General features: G+C 35.9%; 1 protein-coding gene across 2 annotated transcripts; it reads right to left on the reverse strand.

The window, feature by feature from the left end:
- Positions 1 to 1,509: 1,509 nt before the first annotated feature.
- On the reverse strand, positions 1,510 to 4,673 carry rpl29 (ribosomal protein L29). Of its 2 annotated transcripts, none has more exons than XM_004068661.4 (4): positions 4,591 to 4,673; positions 4,118 to 4,170; positions 3,929 to 3,993; positions 1,510 to 1,681 (listed from the first exon to the last, which is right to left on the reverse strand). In XM_004068661.4, exons 1-4 carry the CDS (start codon positions 4,665 to 4,667, stop codon positions 1,589 to 1,591), a joined length of 288 nt encoding a protein of 95 aa, XP_004068709.3. In that variant the 5' UTR covers positions 4,668 to 4,673; the 3' UTR covers positions 1,510 to 1,588. The 2 variants fall into 2 exon arrangements, with proteins under 2 accessions (XP_004068709.3, XP_023810649.1); XM_023954881.1 differs by lacking the exon at positions 4,591 to 4,673 and adding an exon at positions 4,524 to 4,545.
- Between the last annotated feature and the right edge of the window lie 14,498 nt (positions 4,674 to 19,171).

The following is a 19,171-nucleotide window of genomic DNA, read 5'->3' on the forward strand; positions in this document are numbered from 1 at the left end:
TTTTTCATTAATCATTACATCTTCCTCTAATTTTAGTTTTCCAAAGTAAACATTGATTTTTCCTTTGCATATTTTTTCAAACTGGTTACTGGAGAGTCATGCAAATGCATTTTTGTGTGCATTAATGCAATGCCAAGTCTAACGTTCTACCTTGGCTTGTGTATGAACCTTTTTCACTTAATTTTTGCATAATTAAAACAATTGTATTCATCCCTCATGCTTACAGTTGAGTAGTCCACTTTTGAACTTGGTCTTGGATTAATGCAGCTAATTTGTATAGCTGTATTCAAATTTGGATTAGTGATAGTTTTTAAATCGCTGCATTGGCTCCCTGTGCGTTTCAGGATTGATTTTAAAGTTCTTTTAATGGTTTATAAATGTTTTTATGGTCTTGGGTCTTCTTAGTTAAATTATAGTCTTTTTAAATATGAGCCCTCGCGGACCCTGAGGTCCTCCGGTGCTGGCTTCTTAGTTGTTCCGAAGGTGAGGACCAAAACCTATGGTGAGGCTTCGTTCTGCTACTACGGTCCTCGCCTGTGGAACAGCCTGCCGGAGAACCTCAGGGCCACAGAGACTGTAGAGGTTTTCAAGAAGAGGCTCAAGACCCACCTTTTTAATGTAGCTTTTAGTTGATTTTAACTGATAATTTATTCTATTAGTTTTAGTATTGGCTATTTTATGTATTTATTTTCATTTTATGTATCTTATTCTCAATTTAAGGTTTTTTATATACATCTTATGTCTTTAATTTTAATATCTTATGATTTTAGCCCCAGTGTTTCTTGTGGGGATCTTCTCCTCCAGGGCTTGCAGGCTTGGTCGGTGGTTGTTGCTGCAGTTGTCGCCCTTGCTGGAGCAGCTGGGGTCTAATTTTGCAGCTTCGAGGCTGTGAAGTGGACCCCAGTGTTGTCCCAGTCTGGGTGGGCGCTGTGGCGAAGCTCCAATGGCTGGGCCGGCTCCTAGTATGAAAGGATTCCCAAATACTGTTTCCTCACAGCAGAGCCAAGCCATACTTGTTTGTTTGCTTATTTAATGTTACAGTCATTATTCTTTGTACGTGGGGGTCATGTGCTTTAACAGAGGGGAGTGGGAAGGGTGGGTTGGGTTTTTACTTTAATATTGTGTGTTTTCTGTTTTTAATGTTAAAGCACTTCGAGATGCACAAAATGCAGGAGAAGCGCTATTTTGTAAATAAAGTTTGATTTGATTTAGTGTTAATGCATAAACCAAGTGTGAAGTGTTGCAGTACAGTGCTGGGAACTTCATTTAAGCAGCTAAACATCTCCTAGAGGTATATTATGCAAGTTTACAGGTTTTACCAAAATATATTTTACCATAACTTTAGAAAACAGGATTAGTTTAAGAAGTCACTGAACACTAATATTGGACATGATCAATACACCTTCATTACCTGTTTGATTCTGTAGAGGTTGTAGTTCTTTAAACTTAACATCAAAATTTAATTGGCATTGAGTCATATGCACAAGTTACAAAAAGCAACAAAGAAGCTGTTTTCTGAAAGCATTGCTTTATTTTGCTCATGGAAACATGACACAGAAAGCTAAGCGTCGAGAAACGGGAAAGTGGCTTATTTCTGCTGGGCTGCTTTCCTTGCTGCCTTCATGCCTTTCTTGTTGTGTTTCTTAGCAAAACGCATATTCCTCAGAAACTTGGGGTCCACCTGCAACACACAAAAACATTGATTTAGTTTGACCCCAGGCAACATTCATGAAGGAGAGGCCTAGAAAGTACATTAGCTTAATATATGCACATATACGCAGCACAGGTTTTTTCATAGGTGTGTCAGTCAAATATTCAAGTTTTACTGAAGTAGACAAAGTGCCCACGTCTAAACTAGGGACGTAAGTGAAGCGAATCACTGCATCCCTACTGCATACGTTTGGATATGTTTATGTTAAAAGTATCAAACACAAGTGTTGTGCTAAATTTACCGTAGTATATTTAAAATTGTTACATTAAATTACACCAGTGCGAGCCAACTGAAACAACTACATTGTTACTTGCTTATCAGCAAATACCAAAAAGATTTTGAATTTTTTTAAAACATTTTCTTGTTCATTTTTAATACACAACCGAAACAAAACCGTGACCAAAAAAAAAAAGGTTTGAACCAAATCAAACTAAGCTAATTATTGCATCCGTACTAAAAACAGCATTGTGGAAAGGGAGCATGATTGGAGCTCTTAGCTTTCTTTCACAACGATAAAAAGGTTGGTGAGAAATCCCAAAGTAGTTTGAGCGCAATTCACAAAGAATATTGGCTGTTTATACCATTTCTCTCTGTTTTTCTTTCTCACATTGAAAACATGACAAACTGTTTGCTTGAGAGTTGAAATGTTCATCCCTTACATCAGATGCATTACAAAACTATTTGTAAATGAAATCCTCAGCAGCCCGTTGAGGCACACGGACGTCTCCAGATATGGATTAACATCTTTATGTATACAAGTCTGTTTTTATGGAGTATTTCAGGGCACAGTTGAATGTGATGTTTTAACAGCATAAAACAAATAAAAAATACGTTGCCTAAGAAAAACAAAAAAGTCAAAAACGGCATGGAAGTAACTGGAATTATATTGAGTCAACAATTCAAACTAACAGTTATGGCCTAATTTTACATTTTGTAGGGTTGGGGCTTTTATTTTGAATTTAATCCGTAAGTAATAGTTATGATTATACTTTTTTTTATTAATTAATATATAGTAGGTTGCAAAGCAGTGCTTATTTGTTCATTCCATTCATGGATCAGCACAGTGAAGTAATACCACTGTTTCCTTTTGCTCTTCCTTTCCAAGTGTTATTCCAACAGTTTAGGAAAATTGCTGCCCATCCTTGTGTCCAAATTGTTTAGACTCTTGTTTGCTTCACTTAAAAATGGTGGCACTGTTATTCAAACATTTTATATTAGGTAGCTTAAAAAGTTCAGCTTTGATTTGAAAAGCAGCCTGATAAAGCTACTTGAATGAGTGGATAAAAATATTCAAAAAGAGAAGACGATGTGTCTGGATGCCAAGAGTCAACGTTGGATGAATATTGATCGTCATCTACGAATTTAATTCATTAACTTCTATTGCATTATTCAAGCATACTACCCAGAGAAAAGAATGTAAAAAGCTTCAGCACACTAACAGAGGATGCATCAGCCAAAGTTTAATAAGCTCTAAAACCAAAATGGTATTTTACAAAATGCTTGACTTATAAATTCTTTATGCTCGAGACAACTCAACTATGGCTCAAACAAGCAATTTAGCTTATCAATTCAACATATTAAACACTAAATCAATACAATTGAGATAAACTATCATTTTATTCTAAATAAAGGTTATTCAAACGTATTTACGTGTGAAGTAGCACAAAAAGTAATGGTAATTCGTCTTGGCCACATGTATTACGTGCAGCAAAGATGCACATTGCTGCATTGCATACATGCATTTTAAGTGTGTCTAAAGCTCAATGTTGTTGGTCGCATAGGTGCGTGACAGTTGCAAAGTCCCATTAGCTGTCACGCACCAAATGTATAGAAAATTAAGTATGAACAGTCATTTTCTTAAATGAACAACCAGAATAGAGCACAGCAAAATTTATTCTTCATATGCCTTTATAGATTATCATATTCTTGCATCAACTCTCGAAACTTTGTTGGGAATTAAGAGAAAAGGCTGCAACTCAAAATGTTTCCAAATGACTTACAACACATAATTCAGAAAGATAGAAGAAAAGAAAAAAGGAATTAAAAAAGAAGAGAAAGAAAAAACTTCCATATATATACCTCACAACTCTGCGTGGTTTCCTTACAGAAATTTGTCCACAAAAAAGTAACAATCTCTGATTGTTTTTAGCATCATCGACAACAGAACTTGCTTCGTTCTGTGCACATTTATAACAAAGTTACTGGGACGATACTTACCCCTTTTAGGGACTCATAACGCTGAGACCTGGGCTTCTTGATGCCGTTTCTATGGGCTTTGCGGGCTGTCAAATAAAACAAAAAACACAAATTAAGCAGTCTGGCAGCGTCACGCCTGTTCCACCGCCCATTGGTGGAAGAATCCAGCTTCCATTTCTGACATCAAACGCTGAATAAACATTTACTTACACTGGTTGTGAGTTGTGTGGTTCTTCGACTTTGCCATATCGACGTTTAAGAATCTGCAACAGGCAAAACATCAAACCAAAATCTTCATCATGTATGCTAACAAGCTTCAGAGCTACGGTTAAACTGTACGTTAAGACACGGCGCTTTATTAAATTTAACAAAATCCAATCTGATAGGCTTTTCCAAGCAGTCAAACACTTAACACATTTAATCATACAATATGTTCATTTGGAAATGCTTTAGGAAAATAAGCAACAACTGCTTCCGCAGTTAAATTCCACCACAGACTCTTAGCTAGCACTTTCTAGGGCTTATTTTGCTTTCCATTTGGGTCTTTTTTAAGACATACAGCAATAAATCGGTGGTTAATAAAGAGTTTAATCAAAACAAAAGTCTGCTTGTGTACCAGGGAGAACAAGAAAAGCAGATGGATAAGGATTTTGGAGAATCCACCGAAGTAAAATTAGTAATACCTGTCACACGTACAGACGACAACCGGAAGAGAAAGAGCAACTTCCTGCGCCGAGTGTAAAAGAAAGGGGAGGGTCATCGAGTAAAAAGAATCGTGTTATAGGCACTGCCCCCTTTGGTGCTTTCCGGTAAGACAATCGCGATTCACCACAAGGTGCCCCTCTCAGCTTAGAAATGTTGATGTTTCTGATTTTTGCTTCAGAAATAGAAAAGTTTTCATGTTTCTTTTTATCCATATGCTTCATTTAACTATGAAAACGTTTTACTTTTTTCTGTCAGAGCTTCAGAATAGTGTTTGTACAACTAGATGGTGACACAGAAGTATTTTATTAATGATAGTCTATTTTTTGTGTGGTAAAAATGTAAATGTCGACACATTTCTCAGGAATAAAGACACAAACAGAAAAACTGGAAATTTGATCATCAATTATGCTGTTTTATTTGGATTTGATTGATGTGACCAGTTGAACGAAAGGTCACTTTACCGCACCACCTCTTCCCCTACATTCTCCTGGCTCCCTCTGCCATTTCATATTAGACCCCTACCTTTTTTTATTTATTTTACTGATTATTGTTCCACTGGAGGACATAAAAGTGAAGTTACAATCAGTTTAGTTACCAGTCCCAGTAAGCTCCAGAATGATCACATTTTTTTATTTGTTTTTTGAATTGTCTATGGTTTCAGCCTGTTGATAACCGCAGCTTGGAACAGGACGATTATCTGTGCCCTGTGAGAAAAAAACAAACAAACAAACAAACAAGAAAACATCATGCCGGATTCCTGCACCCAATAATAAGCATCCAAGAACACACAATGATTATACAGACCAGCAGATCTGACTTCCAGGAGCTTATTCTGATTCATCTTAACTCAGTGGTTGAACCTTGACTGAACCATGCAGCCCAAACAGGAGACCCTTGTGCGATCCAAACATTCTGTTTACTCCCCTTGTCCAATGGGGCAAAAATTACCCATCCACCAAAGCCCCAACACAAAGCAAGTTCACTTAATTTTACATCTAAAATGTATGGTGCATGATGAAACATCGTGTTACTTATGACTTCTCCTCAAGTTAATTCTTTTTTGCATATTGTGTTACCCAAAACAAAAAGATGATCATCAATGAATATTATTATACAAATTGTTTCAACACAAACCAGCTGTCAAAACCATTCTTTATTAAACTGTAAATTTGTAGTATTTTTATTATATAAATGTTAAGTTAATACTTTTGAATTCATTAAATTTAAAAAAACAAAAACACACGCCAACAATCTGGAACTCCTTTGTATTCTATTCATTCTTTTATATTTCTTAGAAAGTGAACGACAAAAGCGTTTTTTTCTTAACACAGCAAAACAACAATTTATCGCTTTGACGGTAAAAATCTTCAACAGCAACTATTTAGCCCATGTTCGTGGAAAAGTGAGAATACAAATGTGTTTCTCACATTTGCTGCACACAGCTTTCGTCCTGCGGTCCTTCCTTCTGGGGCTGAACTGACACCTTGTCTTTTGATTGACTCACCTACAGCCTCGAGTGGATCTGGTGTTTGTGTATAGGTGTGTGTATCTGTAAAGGTGTGTGTATCTGTGAATTAGAAAGAGTTTTAGCCTTTCAACCTTTTGTTGTGTTCAAATCCTTGACAATAAAATAAGAACTGGACTTACCTCCCCCTCCCCCCTGGCCTTCCAAATAGGAAGTACCCGCTGGTCCCAAAAAGCCAAAATCCCATAGACTTCTATAAAGAAATAAATTGCAATTACATTATGTCATCTTATTAGTTAGAATAACCAGTCTTGCTCTTCTACCTTTTATTACATGTTCTTGCTAATCCTAATTTTTTCATGTTTTTGCTGTAGCACAAGTTGTTTAGGTTAAAAACTGACCAATCAGATGCCTCAATAAAAGTAGGTGGCTTTGCGTCGAACCTCCGAAACGTTTGATTGACAGATTATTCCAGTGGAAGGGGTGTGGCCTTCTACCATGCTCACTCCTGATTGGAGAGAGTGGTTGCCATAGAAATGTAGACGGACCAATCATGTAGTACTTAGGGCGTCTGGTTCCAACATGGCGAAGGACGTGCTATGGAAATTGGCGACTGAATTGACTTCATTTGGTTTGGAAATTGAAGCAAGGCATTTTCTACGGGTGACGTCACACACGATCCGTCTAGTTATATATTATACAGCCAAAGATTCAAATGCTTTTTTAATTACAGGTCAAAAAAAGACCTATAATCTTTGTACCCTAGTGGTGTACGGCCCACAAGAAAACATAAACAAAACAACAAAATCACTTTTTCTACTTGTGTTCAAAAAAGGAAGTCAGGTGTCACCACCCAAGCCAACTAAGACTGTCAGCAAAATCAACACAGCCCTCAACTCAATTCACTCATTTAATAAGAATGACACAAACCTATGTCTGTGTTTGATCCATCACAGCAAAACTAAGAAACCAAAAGACACCACTGATATGGACTCAAAAAACCATTATTTTAGTTACAAAACATGTGACGAGTCGTATTGAGTACATGTTATCTATGTACCGATAAATGGTAATTTTGAGTTTATCTGAGATGTTTAACATTGTTTAATGAATCGTTTTTAAGATTATTAACCCAATAAACCTAGTCACTGATATGAATTAAAAAAAGAAATTAATGAGTTGATTCCATTTCCTTAAACAACCTGACCTTTCAAGTTAGCCCAAAGCCTGGGAAAGCAAAAACTTGTGAAACAAAAACTGAAAAAGTCAAAGAAGAAGCTGTCCGTCAACAAAGGAAGTCAAAAGTTCACAAATATGTCTGAAGAAGTGTTTGGAAAGACCTTAAAACAACTAAAATGAGAAAGAACCATGTCTAAAAATGCTATCATGAAACAAACCAATTTCGCGGCCTGAGGAGCCCAAAGTATGAAGGAAAATTAACTCAAAGGTTATGTCTTAATTCCCTCCCTACTGACTAACCACTAAAAAACTATACACTGCAGGACTGCCTATGGCCCTGGATATTAAAACAAATCAGACTCATTACTTTTTTTTCTTTGTAACAGGAAATATGACATCACCAATTTCACAAGGAAAATGTTAACAAATAGGAGCATTTTACAAACCCGCCGTGTTCTGAAGATTTTCTGTTTTTTCTCAGAGATTTCTAGGAAATTTCTAGGGCACTCGATTTTGGAATTGTGATTCAGACGGCTCTTTAAAATGGCGGATGCACAACATAGTGCACTATATAGTAGTATATAGTAGTATAGTAGTACAGGAAATCAGACACAACCAAAAGGATTTCACACTGCTTACAGATGAAACAAGTAGGGTTTGTGAAGCAGTTGATGAATACAGAGCTGGGCTTCTTGCAAAGTTGGAGGTTAGCACTCAAGATACTTCTTCAGTATCTAAGTGGATCTTAGCCCAGAGTTGGAGAAACCGAAGAACTTGACACTGATGTTGCAGCAGCTATAGAAAAAGCCATAATATTTCAAGTACGAAAAGGATAGGTTAAGGTATATTTTTTTACAGCTAAGCATGATATTTAGTTTTTATCTAGAAGACAGCTCAAGCCAAAACTTGCATAAAATTGCAAAAAAGAAAATAATTCAGATTTATTCCTAAATAATATCTTCAGGTTGCAAGCTCCAAGTCATCCAAGTTTTATCTTAACTTATAGCTCTTGGTCATGATCATGTCAAGATTTTGCCTTGTTGTACATTTTGACAAGAACATAAAAAAGATTTGGTCTATTTTATGACGGTTGTCATATTTTTGAGTATGTTATATGCACAATAAAATTTAGATATCATCATTTTTTTCCAAAAAGAAGAATTAACCCTATAAAAGGTTAGTGAATATTTTCATTTAGTCTGGAATAGGAGTTTTAAGAACATAAAACCACAAAGTAAAATGAAGTAACTGCATTATTTATGGTATAAAATGATTTTACTTGATCAAAGTCCAGATGAAACAGGATTTATAATATTTGTGATTTTCCAGGGTTAAACCTGCTAAAAGCATGATGGGGGATTGCAAAGCATCCAGCATTTCAAGAAGAGATTAGTGTGCCGTTGCCCCTCCCCTCTGCTGAAATGGATGTGAATGAACGCAGAGGCGTGTGATTGAGCTTACTTTTTTTTTATCAATTGCTAACACACACAAGCCCGCGCACAAACATATCCACGTGCACATCTGACAGCACTAAAAGCAGTCAGGGATTTTTCTATCTAGTATATCTTCCTTTTCCTTTCTTTGCTGATGCTGGGTAAACCCCTACTCAAGCAGAAGAAATCGTGCTGCAGCATCCTATATTTAGACTCCCGCTGCATATGAGCCTCTCCAGTCTTTTCTGCAGCACTTAGCTCCATGCAGTCAATTGCAAATTGTGATGCATGTTTTCACAGTGTAATGTCCTTGATGTGACAGTTTTCACAGGAGTTCTAGATAGACGTTTTTCTGTTTAGTTTGAATTGCTCATTGATGCAAATACGTGTAAGTAAATGGTTTTGTCTGTTCTCTTTTTGTCCTTAGCATCTCCACAATGTTCTTTGCAAAAAAGTTCATTTCTTGCTTAATTGCTTGGGCAAATGTATATCTGGTTTGTACAAGTCAGACTTATTTTTTCATCTTTTAATGTCTAATTCTCTTCTGGTTTCACGGTTGTCGGTGGAGATCAACAGGTCAACCCTCAGCAGTCACTGAACCCACAGCTGAGTTTGCCATCACATCCACTGTTTACAAAGACGCAGGAATGAAACCGCCCCCTCATTAGCATTGTTTTCATTCAAAATTGAACATAAAGGTTTCAAAACGTTTTTTGGCTTTGAAATTTTGATATCAAATAAACGTAACAATAATTGTGACATGTATTTGTGAAACCCCTTGGAATGAATCCTTGGAATTTTCTATATAGTTTATTTGAGCTTTGCCTGTTTTTTTTTAGACATTTTCACGCAGTTTTGACGTTTTCTTCGCTTTGTTTGAGGATTTATACTTTTTTATTTTGTCTCCATATTTTATATTTTGTTGTACAATATAAAAACTGTTTGATCTCAATTTTTTGCAGCCACAAAAATGAAGAAATATACCATTGGAAATTGTTTTTTTGGGAAAGTTTTACATTCATAGAGAAATTATTGTGTATTATAATAAAAACGTATCTGTAAAATAGAAGCTGAGGTAGTACTCAAAAAATGGAAATCATCACTGTCTCAAAACAGCTTAAAGATAAATTATTGGGCAATTTGTAAAGTAGACAAAAAAGATCAATCAGATCCCGAACTACTATGTTCACACCGGGCTTGTGACAAGCGTTCATGAACAGGCTTAAAGCATGTTATTGGTTTTCACACCAAACGAGCAGGGTGTGACGTCTTCTTCTTTCTTTTCTACTAGCACATTTACACCACCTGCAGTTGAAAGAGGCTTGGTGCGAATAGTCAAATCTTGTGAATTTTGCTCCACGTTTATTTTTTTAACAGCTCTATTCCGATGTACGAACAACTTAGCTTCATATAATTCCAGCCAAACACAAACCGCAATTATCAATTGCTTCCCCATCATCAATTTTTTTGGTCCTTCTGTCAGTTAAGAGGGACACCATCCGATATCACCACAGACCTAATATAAATATTAGGTCACTACCAAATCCGAGGCCCTGATTGGGCAAAGTGCAACCCGAAAATGGACTTAAGAACTTGAAAGTTGTGAAGCCCGAAATACATGTTTTTTAGCATTTACATGGACTTTTTAAAAATGATGGCTTTGCCAAGGTCATTGTGAAATACTCTAAGGGTTAAGGTATCACAAAGTTCATCCTAACTCCTGAGAGAATTTTAAAATGTCGCCCAGCACGATCATGTCAACTCTGTCAGAGTCAGAAGGCTGAGGTGAGATCAGGGATGTCCATGCAGTCCAGAATTAAATGTGCAGTCAACAGAAAAACTTTACTGCACAAAGAGGAATAATAAAAGGAAAGGGAAGAAAGCTTTTCCACATCTCTATTGCTCTATTTGTGATGAATTAGTAGAATGTGTTCTGTTTAAGTCATCTTTATTGAGGTAAATTTTGCATAAATTGAGAAGTTCTTTGCTTTCTTGATAGAGTGAGATTCTTAGATTTGATTTGAAATAAAAAAATGAGGTTTTAATGAGGAAGTTGCTTCTGTTCTGCAGACCTTTGCAGATAACCTGGTCTCTAATGAACTCATTACTCTCCTTTAAACCCTTGTGTTTGTTAATTTGTACTTTTTTGATGAGTGAGCACTTGCTTCTCTGAGTTCTCTTACACTTCAGACTGCTGTTGCCAATATTCAAGCTTTTTACTCAGACTCTCCATCACCATGAAACCAGGTGCATCTGTATTCACGGAGCAGCAGGGAAGACTTACCTCAAAAGATCCGTCCAGTCAAATGGTAATCTTTGCTACTCACCGAACACAGTTCCAGTTTGAGTCTCAAAAAAAGTAAAATTGTTTGGAATTTTCTTAATTTCTGTGGCATTACTCAATAAAGGTTTTGCAGTAATGAGAAAAAAATGTTTTTTTTTTTAACTTCTCTTGTACAAATCTCTAAACGAGACTTAAACCTTTGCATTTCAAAATATCTGCACACACACACTTCAAAACACCAACTTTTTGCAGAGCATGAGGGTTTTGCAGCCCATCTAAATGATAGTCTCTTCTAATTTTATCTCCTCCAAGATATTTTAGAGCCTAACATGTTTTATCATCATATATTTGAGCATTCTAATGGGTTTTAGTAACATCAATGCCTTTTAAAATATAATACTTTCGCTATTTATGGTTTTCTTTATTACACTAAAGCATAAATCAGCCTCTGTAACTCTTGTGCTATCCTAGTCACGTCAACATTGGGAGTTGGGTCATCTAGACCCACTAGACAGTGCTCTGAACCTTTGTTTTCAATGATTTGTGATCATCACTGGTGTCCATGGATTACATGAAATCTTTCCACCTTTATTCACCTTTGTCATGGTAGGGAGAACACGTCAATGTAATCGTGGGGTCATCTAAGATAGCACAAGGGTTGAGTTATTGCATGATAAGATGCTAAAAATTACCTATAGAATTTATGCCAAGAAAGAGAAAATAATGCTATAATACATTAAAAAATGGAATTATCAATAATTAAAAATAAATTTGGTCAAAAAGTCTCAACATTTATTACAATTATAACAAGACAAGAAACTTGATGAAAATGTATAATTGAACCCTGGAGAACCCAAAAGCCATTTTTTCCTGAGCTTTGAAAGATAGTGTGACTTTTTTTTAAATTCAATTAGGGTAGCAACAATGAATAATGACCAAAATATTAAAACTAAACTAAACTAAACTAAACTAAACTAAACTAAACTACAATAAACTACAATAAACTAAAATAAAATGTTTAAAAACTGTGGCCAGATTTCACCCCATGGGTTTTCTAGGGTTAATAAGTGAACTACATTTTAGGCCAAATCATTTATCTTTAATGGATTAATGACAAAAAAGTATTCACAAAACAACAAATGCAATTATAAAAGTTAGTTAAAAAACAAGTCAAGGTATCATTTTTAGTCATATTTACTCAACTGCAAACGCCTGATGTGGGCAGTTTTGTGCTCCAACTGGGGGGCTGAAGAGCACACACCCCCAGAGTCAGATCTGAGTATCAATTTTTAAGGTAAACAGTTTTCAACTCTTGAAAGGGTCCCGTTTTGTGTCTGTAGTGATGACGTCGAGGCAGCCAGAAACAGCTTTGCAAGTTGTCTGACAAAAAAACAATCTATTTTGAGCAGAAAAAGAGCAAAATCAACACTGAAATGCCATGTTGCCTCTGTGTGTATAGTGTGAAACTCAAAACAATGAAAATGGTCTGAATTGTTGGGAAACAGATCTTAGAAGGAAATATATCAACTAGTTTCATTTTTTCTGTTACTTCTCTCTTTCCTTTTTAAGCTTACGTCTCATTCAGCCACCCACACTGACTGTTCTTTACCTGAAATTGCTTTTCTTTTGCTTCCTTTCCATTTCATGAAAATTCTCCTTTGAACTCCTCTACCTCTTTTGCAATGTTTCATACACATTTTCATTTCCCTTTAATCTGTAAGAGGAAGTGCGCTGTTCGAGCTTCATGAGGTCAGGGCAACACCAGCACACACTAGAAGCAACTTAATTAAACCTTTGGATTTGGTGGATTATTCTAAAATGAGCAAGGGGGGGGATAGAGAAGTTGCTCATAAAAATCCAAATAAAACAAAATATCCTGACTATGAATATTCAATTACACATAGTAGTTAATTAGCCTCATGATTAATATTTCAGTTGCTTTTAACATTACAACCAAATTTTACTCATCATTGTCTATGAAATTGCGCAAATTTGATATGTACCCAAATTTACCCAATGGAAACACAACAATTTTGAAAAAAAGCATTAATCAAAATTTTTTAAAATATATATTAAAATTGAGATTTTTTCATTCATTCTAAACCGTTTTGTCTCTTTCAGGGGTCACGGTGCTGTCGGAGCCCATCCCGGTCACTCGTGGGCGAAGGCAAGGGACATCCTGTCAGGGGCAAAATTGAGATATTCCACAAAATACAAGGAAACACTTTTTTTTCAAATAAAAGGAGTCACGTGACCACAGGGAGCCAGTTCGTAGATAGCGTTGGCAAAGCGCCTCTTTGCAAGAACTGGCTGCCTTTGTCACTGCGCAGCGGGCGCCACAAGAGTTCCCACAGCATCACATAGCTTGTCATGCAGAATTGTTGGATCTATAGATACCCTGTAAAATCACCAACCACGATTTCCCAAAATCACTTCATCCGTAGCCGCTCCCATGTGTGAGGAGCCTGCTACTCCACGGCCAGAATAAGACGCCAACGTCTGCTTTGATGGATGATGATGAGCACAAGTGCCGTGGCAGAAATTTAAAGGTGTCTGCTGTAAATCACAGTAATGCTCACATTTTTTAAAAACTTATCGCGTTAGTTGATTTCTGTTCATTTGCATAATTATGATTTAATGGAAACAGTGTAATTGCAAAATTGTGACTTTTCTGCATTTCTAGAATCTTGATAAAGTTTTGTGCATATGTGCAATAGAAACGCAACTAGTGTCAGAACAACACATGATATTATGACAAGTTTCATCACTTCTACATATCATAGTGGATTGTTCATAAATTGTGGAACTAAAGATTTCTAGGCAACTTAGTTAACAGTCAACTGAATAGGTGAATTCCTATATTTTTTCCATGATAAACAGAAGTATACTAACACTCAAAAGCAAAACATCTGAGCATGTTTACTAAATTAAAAGCATAAAAATAATCTAAAAAAAAAGTAATAAAACGTAACAGGACGTATAAAAAAATCACGGTCTACATTCAAAAGTGATAACTGAAACATGATGCAAACCATGAAACCAAAAAACCTACGATGTTTTTTGACTGAAAAGGACAAACATGGTTTAATTGTAGGATAAATATTAAACTACAAAAAAACAATGCAGATACACAAAAATGTGAATTTAATGCAACTAAACAAAAATCCTATATCTTGTAAATCTTTGAAAAAGGCTAGAAACACTGCTCTTTAGAGCTGGCAGCTGATAAGTTTGAACACTGCAAATATAGAGCCGGTTTAAACATTTGCAAACTTTTAACTTTGAAGCGTGGATTTTCACAGGTGTGTGATCTTTACATTTTTTGTTTATATTTCAGAAACTAATTCTGTAATTAGAAACAAAATAACGGTTTCAGACTTTTTAATGTTCAGCTACTGTGGGTTTTTTTCTCAAGAAGAAGAATTAGATAATGCATTATCAAACTAGGTGTGATTATTGTAGCAAACTTGAAGCTTTTGCGAACAGATTGGTTTCTGAAGAAAACCTGGACATTCACCTATTTCTCAAGAACAGCTTCTCAGAAGGAGGAAGTTGCTTCATTGTGGCCCAGTTTGAGTAAACACCTCCTGTACTCAGTACATGTGATGACCGTCCTCCTGCTTGGTTCAAATGTAGAAGGAACTTAGTCACAGGAAGTCCGTACTGTTGATGAACTTCTTCGTCTTTCTGAATTTGGTGTTGAAGATGTGTAAAATAGTCTGTTTGTGTAACCAGAATCCTCAAGCCTCATCTGCTTTGGGCACCAACTACAACAAGTTAGCAGTTCACAATAAGTTCTGCATTTCTGATCAGAGTTGGAGATGCAAACTTCAAAGAATAAATGCAGAGAAGCCATATTGATAAAAAATGATTATATGGGCATGGCATTTCTGAAGATGGTGACAAAAACCGTTGTCATTTTTAAAATATTACTATTGTCCTGTCATTACCACACTGGGGGTTTTACAAATTCACAGTAGAAATTATGTTAATTTATTTCTCTAAGCATTAGTGTTTTTCTTTCCCCCAAAATGATTCAAACCTCCTCAGTTAGAATATGAAAGCGAGCTAATAAACACTGATGACTTTGTTATGTTTATTGCCTGGTTATGGCTCATAAGCATGACAACACTTAAAGGACAGCTCACTGACAGCCCAGGATAAAGGTAACTTGGTAATTGTTCTTTTGATTTTGAAAAAGGAGACATCTCAGAGGAGTGCTTGTTCTGCAGCATCATCTCATCAGTGTCAGGCGATCAGGCGGTTCTTCATTACTGGAAACACATTTTGAGGCTTTTAAATGTTATCTTGATTTTCTATTGAATAGCAGTCGGCGGCTGATATTCAGAATTGTTGGGTGGCCCTGCTTCTTAAACCTCCCCAAACAAATCCAACAAAATTAGCATCCTGGAGCATCAAACATTATTTAGATTTTTGTGTTGGCTGTCTCCTTATCAAAGAAGAAGGAAATCCGTCTGAGCTGAAAGTAACTCACTCAACTACAGTGAGGAGTCTTCTTATTATAGATGTCACTGCTTAATGCTAAAGGACTCTCAGGGCTCCTATGATTGCAGAGGAGGACACAGATGCAGAATGTGCAGAGAAAAGGTCGATAGATGTGGTAGAGAAAGAAAACACCATTCAATCTGAGCAAATGAAATGACGGGTGGTACAGAGCTGACATGAAGAACAAAGGGAGTGGCAAGTGAGTGAAAAGAAAAACTTCTCTTAAACAAATATAAATACCAATATGCTTTTTAAAAATTAGTAATATAAAGTTGTAGAAACTGCGTTTAATATATGTCATATAATTTGAGCCGGGCACAAACCACAATTATTCATTTCTTCTCCATCATCAATTTTCAAACGGTACTTCCGTGAGTTGAAAGGGACACCATCCATTGACATAATAAATGTCACTACCAAATCTTAGTGCCTGACTGGTCAGAATTTAACCAGGTTTAACGTTTAAAGTCCCCTTATGATCATTTTTTTAAAATAAAAACATTCCCAGTGCTGTTTTATTTATGAATGTGATGTTTCTTAACCAAAATCCCACAACCTAAATTTCTTTAAAAGCCATATTTCATGTTTGTCTTCTTGTTCATCATCAGAAAAATACCCCAAGAACATGTGTTAAAAACACCAAAAATACAACTGGTATTGAAGTGGGTCTTTAACTTTTAATACCGGAGCTTTAACTCCAGTGTTTACATTCTTTTGACTCTTCGAATGTTTACGCAATTAATTTAATTCTAGTGGATTCTTTCTTTGAGAAAAGCAGCCTTGTGCTGATGGGCAATACTTACAGTAATGAAGTGTTAATGCAATCAGTGTCAATCAGCTGATTCTGTCACAGAGAAAACGGCTTTGAGCCATTATACAACAATTTACATTGTTGGAAGACTGAAATAAAAAGGTGCGTCAGAATCCGCTGATTCACATTGATCCTGTAGAGTTATGGTTTGTTAAAGAGTGTGAGTTATTTAGACGTCACCAGCGACATCTCCAATGTTAAAGGTCGACCAATGACTCTCACATTTTCATGAGCATCTTCAATATCTTGGCTTTCTTTAGCGCTGATTTCTTTGAGCTCTACCTCACATCAGCTTTCGCATCATCTTTCTTTAAATATTGTTGGGTTTGATCAAAAGGTTCCAGAAAACTATAAAAGGATTCCTTTCTCTCACACATCTCATTTACACAAAGCTGATGAGTCAAGACGAAAGTAAAACCAAGCACTAATAGTTTTTGAATATTCTTTTGTGTTCTTCCCTAGCTACTACCATTTAAGCAGACACATCAACAATTCCTCAGTCATTGTATTTTAACTCTTCCAAAATATAACCTATTTGCACTGTCAACACAATCTCTCCAATTCAACTTTCGCAAAGGAAAATCTGGGGGGGAAAATTTGTTACAGTTCTTAACAACTCTGATTCATCAACGTACACTTCAAACTAGATCAAACAAGTTTTCTATCAATTAAACAAATTTCTTTCCTAATAAATTCCTCAAATTCCTGTCCTTTGTCTATTGTACTGACTTTCACTTCTTTACTTTTCTGTATTACCTTTCCATTTTTTCAGTTGATTGAAACTACCATACCACGCTCTATAAGGTGCACCGTACCCCACATTTATGTGTAACATCAATGAATGGTTTCAAACTTATGTAATATGTAAGGCATAACAAACTAAGGTGCATTAAGTGAGACAAAATGTTCAAAGATAAGTCAGTAAGTCAGTCAGAATTTATTAACTGCGTCCGCAACATTTCTAGAACTTGTTTTAAATGCTACACGTTAGCCACGTTAGCCGCATTGGCGTATTCACAACACCTGTAACTCCCAACCTTGTTTGCAACATTTAAAAAAATAGACCGATACCACTAAACCAAATGCACTTTGAGTCACATTAGTTGGAAAATTGCAAATGACCTGATTTGATTTAGAATTTTTCCCACTGTACAAAAATTTGTAATGCTAAATTCTGATCTTCAAGATCAGATGTTGGGCACTGCCACAATTTCTATTATCTAACATGGTGGTCTAATTTGATCAAAGTGTTAGTAACTGAAGTATAACATTTATCAGAGTTTTGTCTCTGAACACTGGGTAAAAGAAATCCAAGACTCATGATCTTTGGTACAAACATGTCATCAAACTCCTTAACTTTCTTTTCTTTCAACATTTCTGCTTACGTCAATGACCCTCACTGCTCTTAAATGTGCTCTTCGACCTTGTACGCCATCAGAAAATCATCATCTGTTTTTACCCACCTGTGGATTTCATTAACCAAAGCGAAGAACAATTTCCCACAATCCTGTCTAATCTCTTCATTTTTTGGCCCTCAAAACTTCCAGTACTTCAGGTTTCTTTCTTTCACTAAAGGTTATCCATTCCCTCTTTGTTAGCAACTTCTTCTTCAGAGTTAATCTTGCCTTTTAAAATATTGTAAGGAATTGACCATAAATCAAAGTTGAATTTCTGCTTTTATTATTTATCGAAGAAGCAGAAATTTGCAGCATGGCCTTAGACAAAAAGAGCACACATTTCATAGACTTTTATCTCTTTTTTCTAAAGAACACTCTTGGAAAACAAAGACACAGTTTTAGTCATGTTCTGATGACTCACCTGTAACCCGGCCACACTTGTTCTCATTCTCAGTGTGCATGCAAAGCTGTAGCACACAGATATATTTGTTCTTTTTTTTTTCACAACACACCTACACGCAAACACACTTGGATACAATGCAGCTCAGTGATGGGTATTTTTGAACAGTGCCGTTTGAAGCCTCTCACACAATGTGTTTCTCTCTGTGGAAGTGAGCCCTCTCACTCCAACCTGCTTTCCATTGAAGTGGGAGAAGTTTGCAACAAAGAGACTCATTATTGTTTTTCTCCTGTAAGACACAGACAATCTGACAACAAGAAAAAAAAAAAACTTTTTGATCTTTTTTATTTTTACTGAGACTTCCGTTATAATTGAAATATACCAAAAAAAGACACTTTTTATTTTTCACTCTTACATTGTGATATTTCTACGCCCCAGTATATACGGGATTGTAAATGAACATGACATGAAGAGGAGAAGAAAAAAAATTAAATGACTGAGTGACTCAAAAATTCCCAGAATGATCCCAAAAATAAAAAAGATCTCTGATTTATTGACAGAAAAGCAAATTATTTACCACAATAACCAACATTACAAGGACTGAAGCCGACATACACAGAAATGAAAAGTCCGCTCTGTTTCTTCCAGATTTGGAGGGGGTGTTTAACAGAAGATGCTCTCCATCAGAAGGGAACAAATGGCAGAAAATTTCCCGCTCTGACAGAAAATATTAAATAGAGACGGAAAAAATCCAATAGTAAAAAAAAATTCTCTCAGCCATAACACAAGCTGTTCCTAATACCTGAAACTGTAACTTGACGAGCCACTATTTCAATATTTATTTAGCATATTTTTTTAATACCTGAAACTGTAACTTGACGAGCCACTATTTCAATATTTATTTAGCATATTTTTTTACCCTACCTTACATTACCTTTTGGCTTTAAAGTTCCACTTCAATCATCTTTTGATCTATTGATCTATTTTATCTATTTGAAAAGCATTCCCAAGCATTCAAGTCAAAATCTAAAAACCTGGGCCTTTTTTGGGGACATAGTTTCTGCAGAGTGGCAGTAGTTCATCA

Source organism: Oryzias latipes, chromosome 5, assembly GCF_002234675.1.
Source record: "Oryzias latipes chromosome 5, ASM223467v1".
NCBI classification, from domain to species: Eukaryota; Metazoa; Chordata; class Actinopteri; order Beloniformes; family Adrianichthyidae; genus Oryzias; species Oryzias latipes.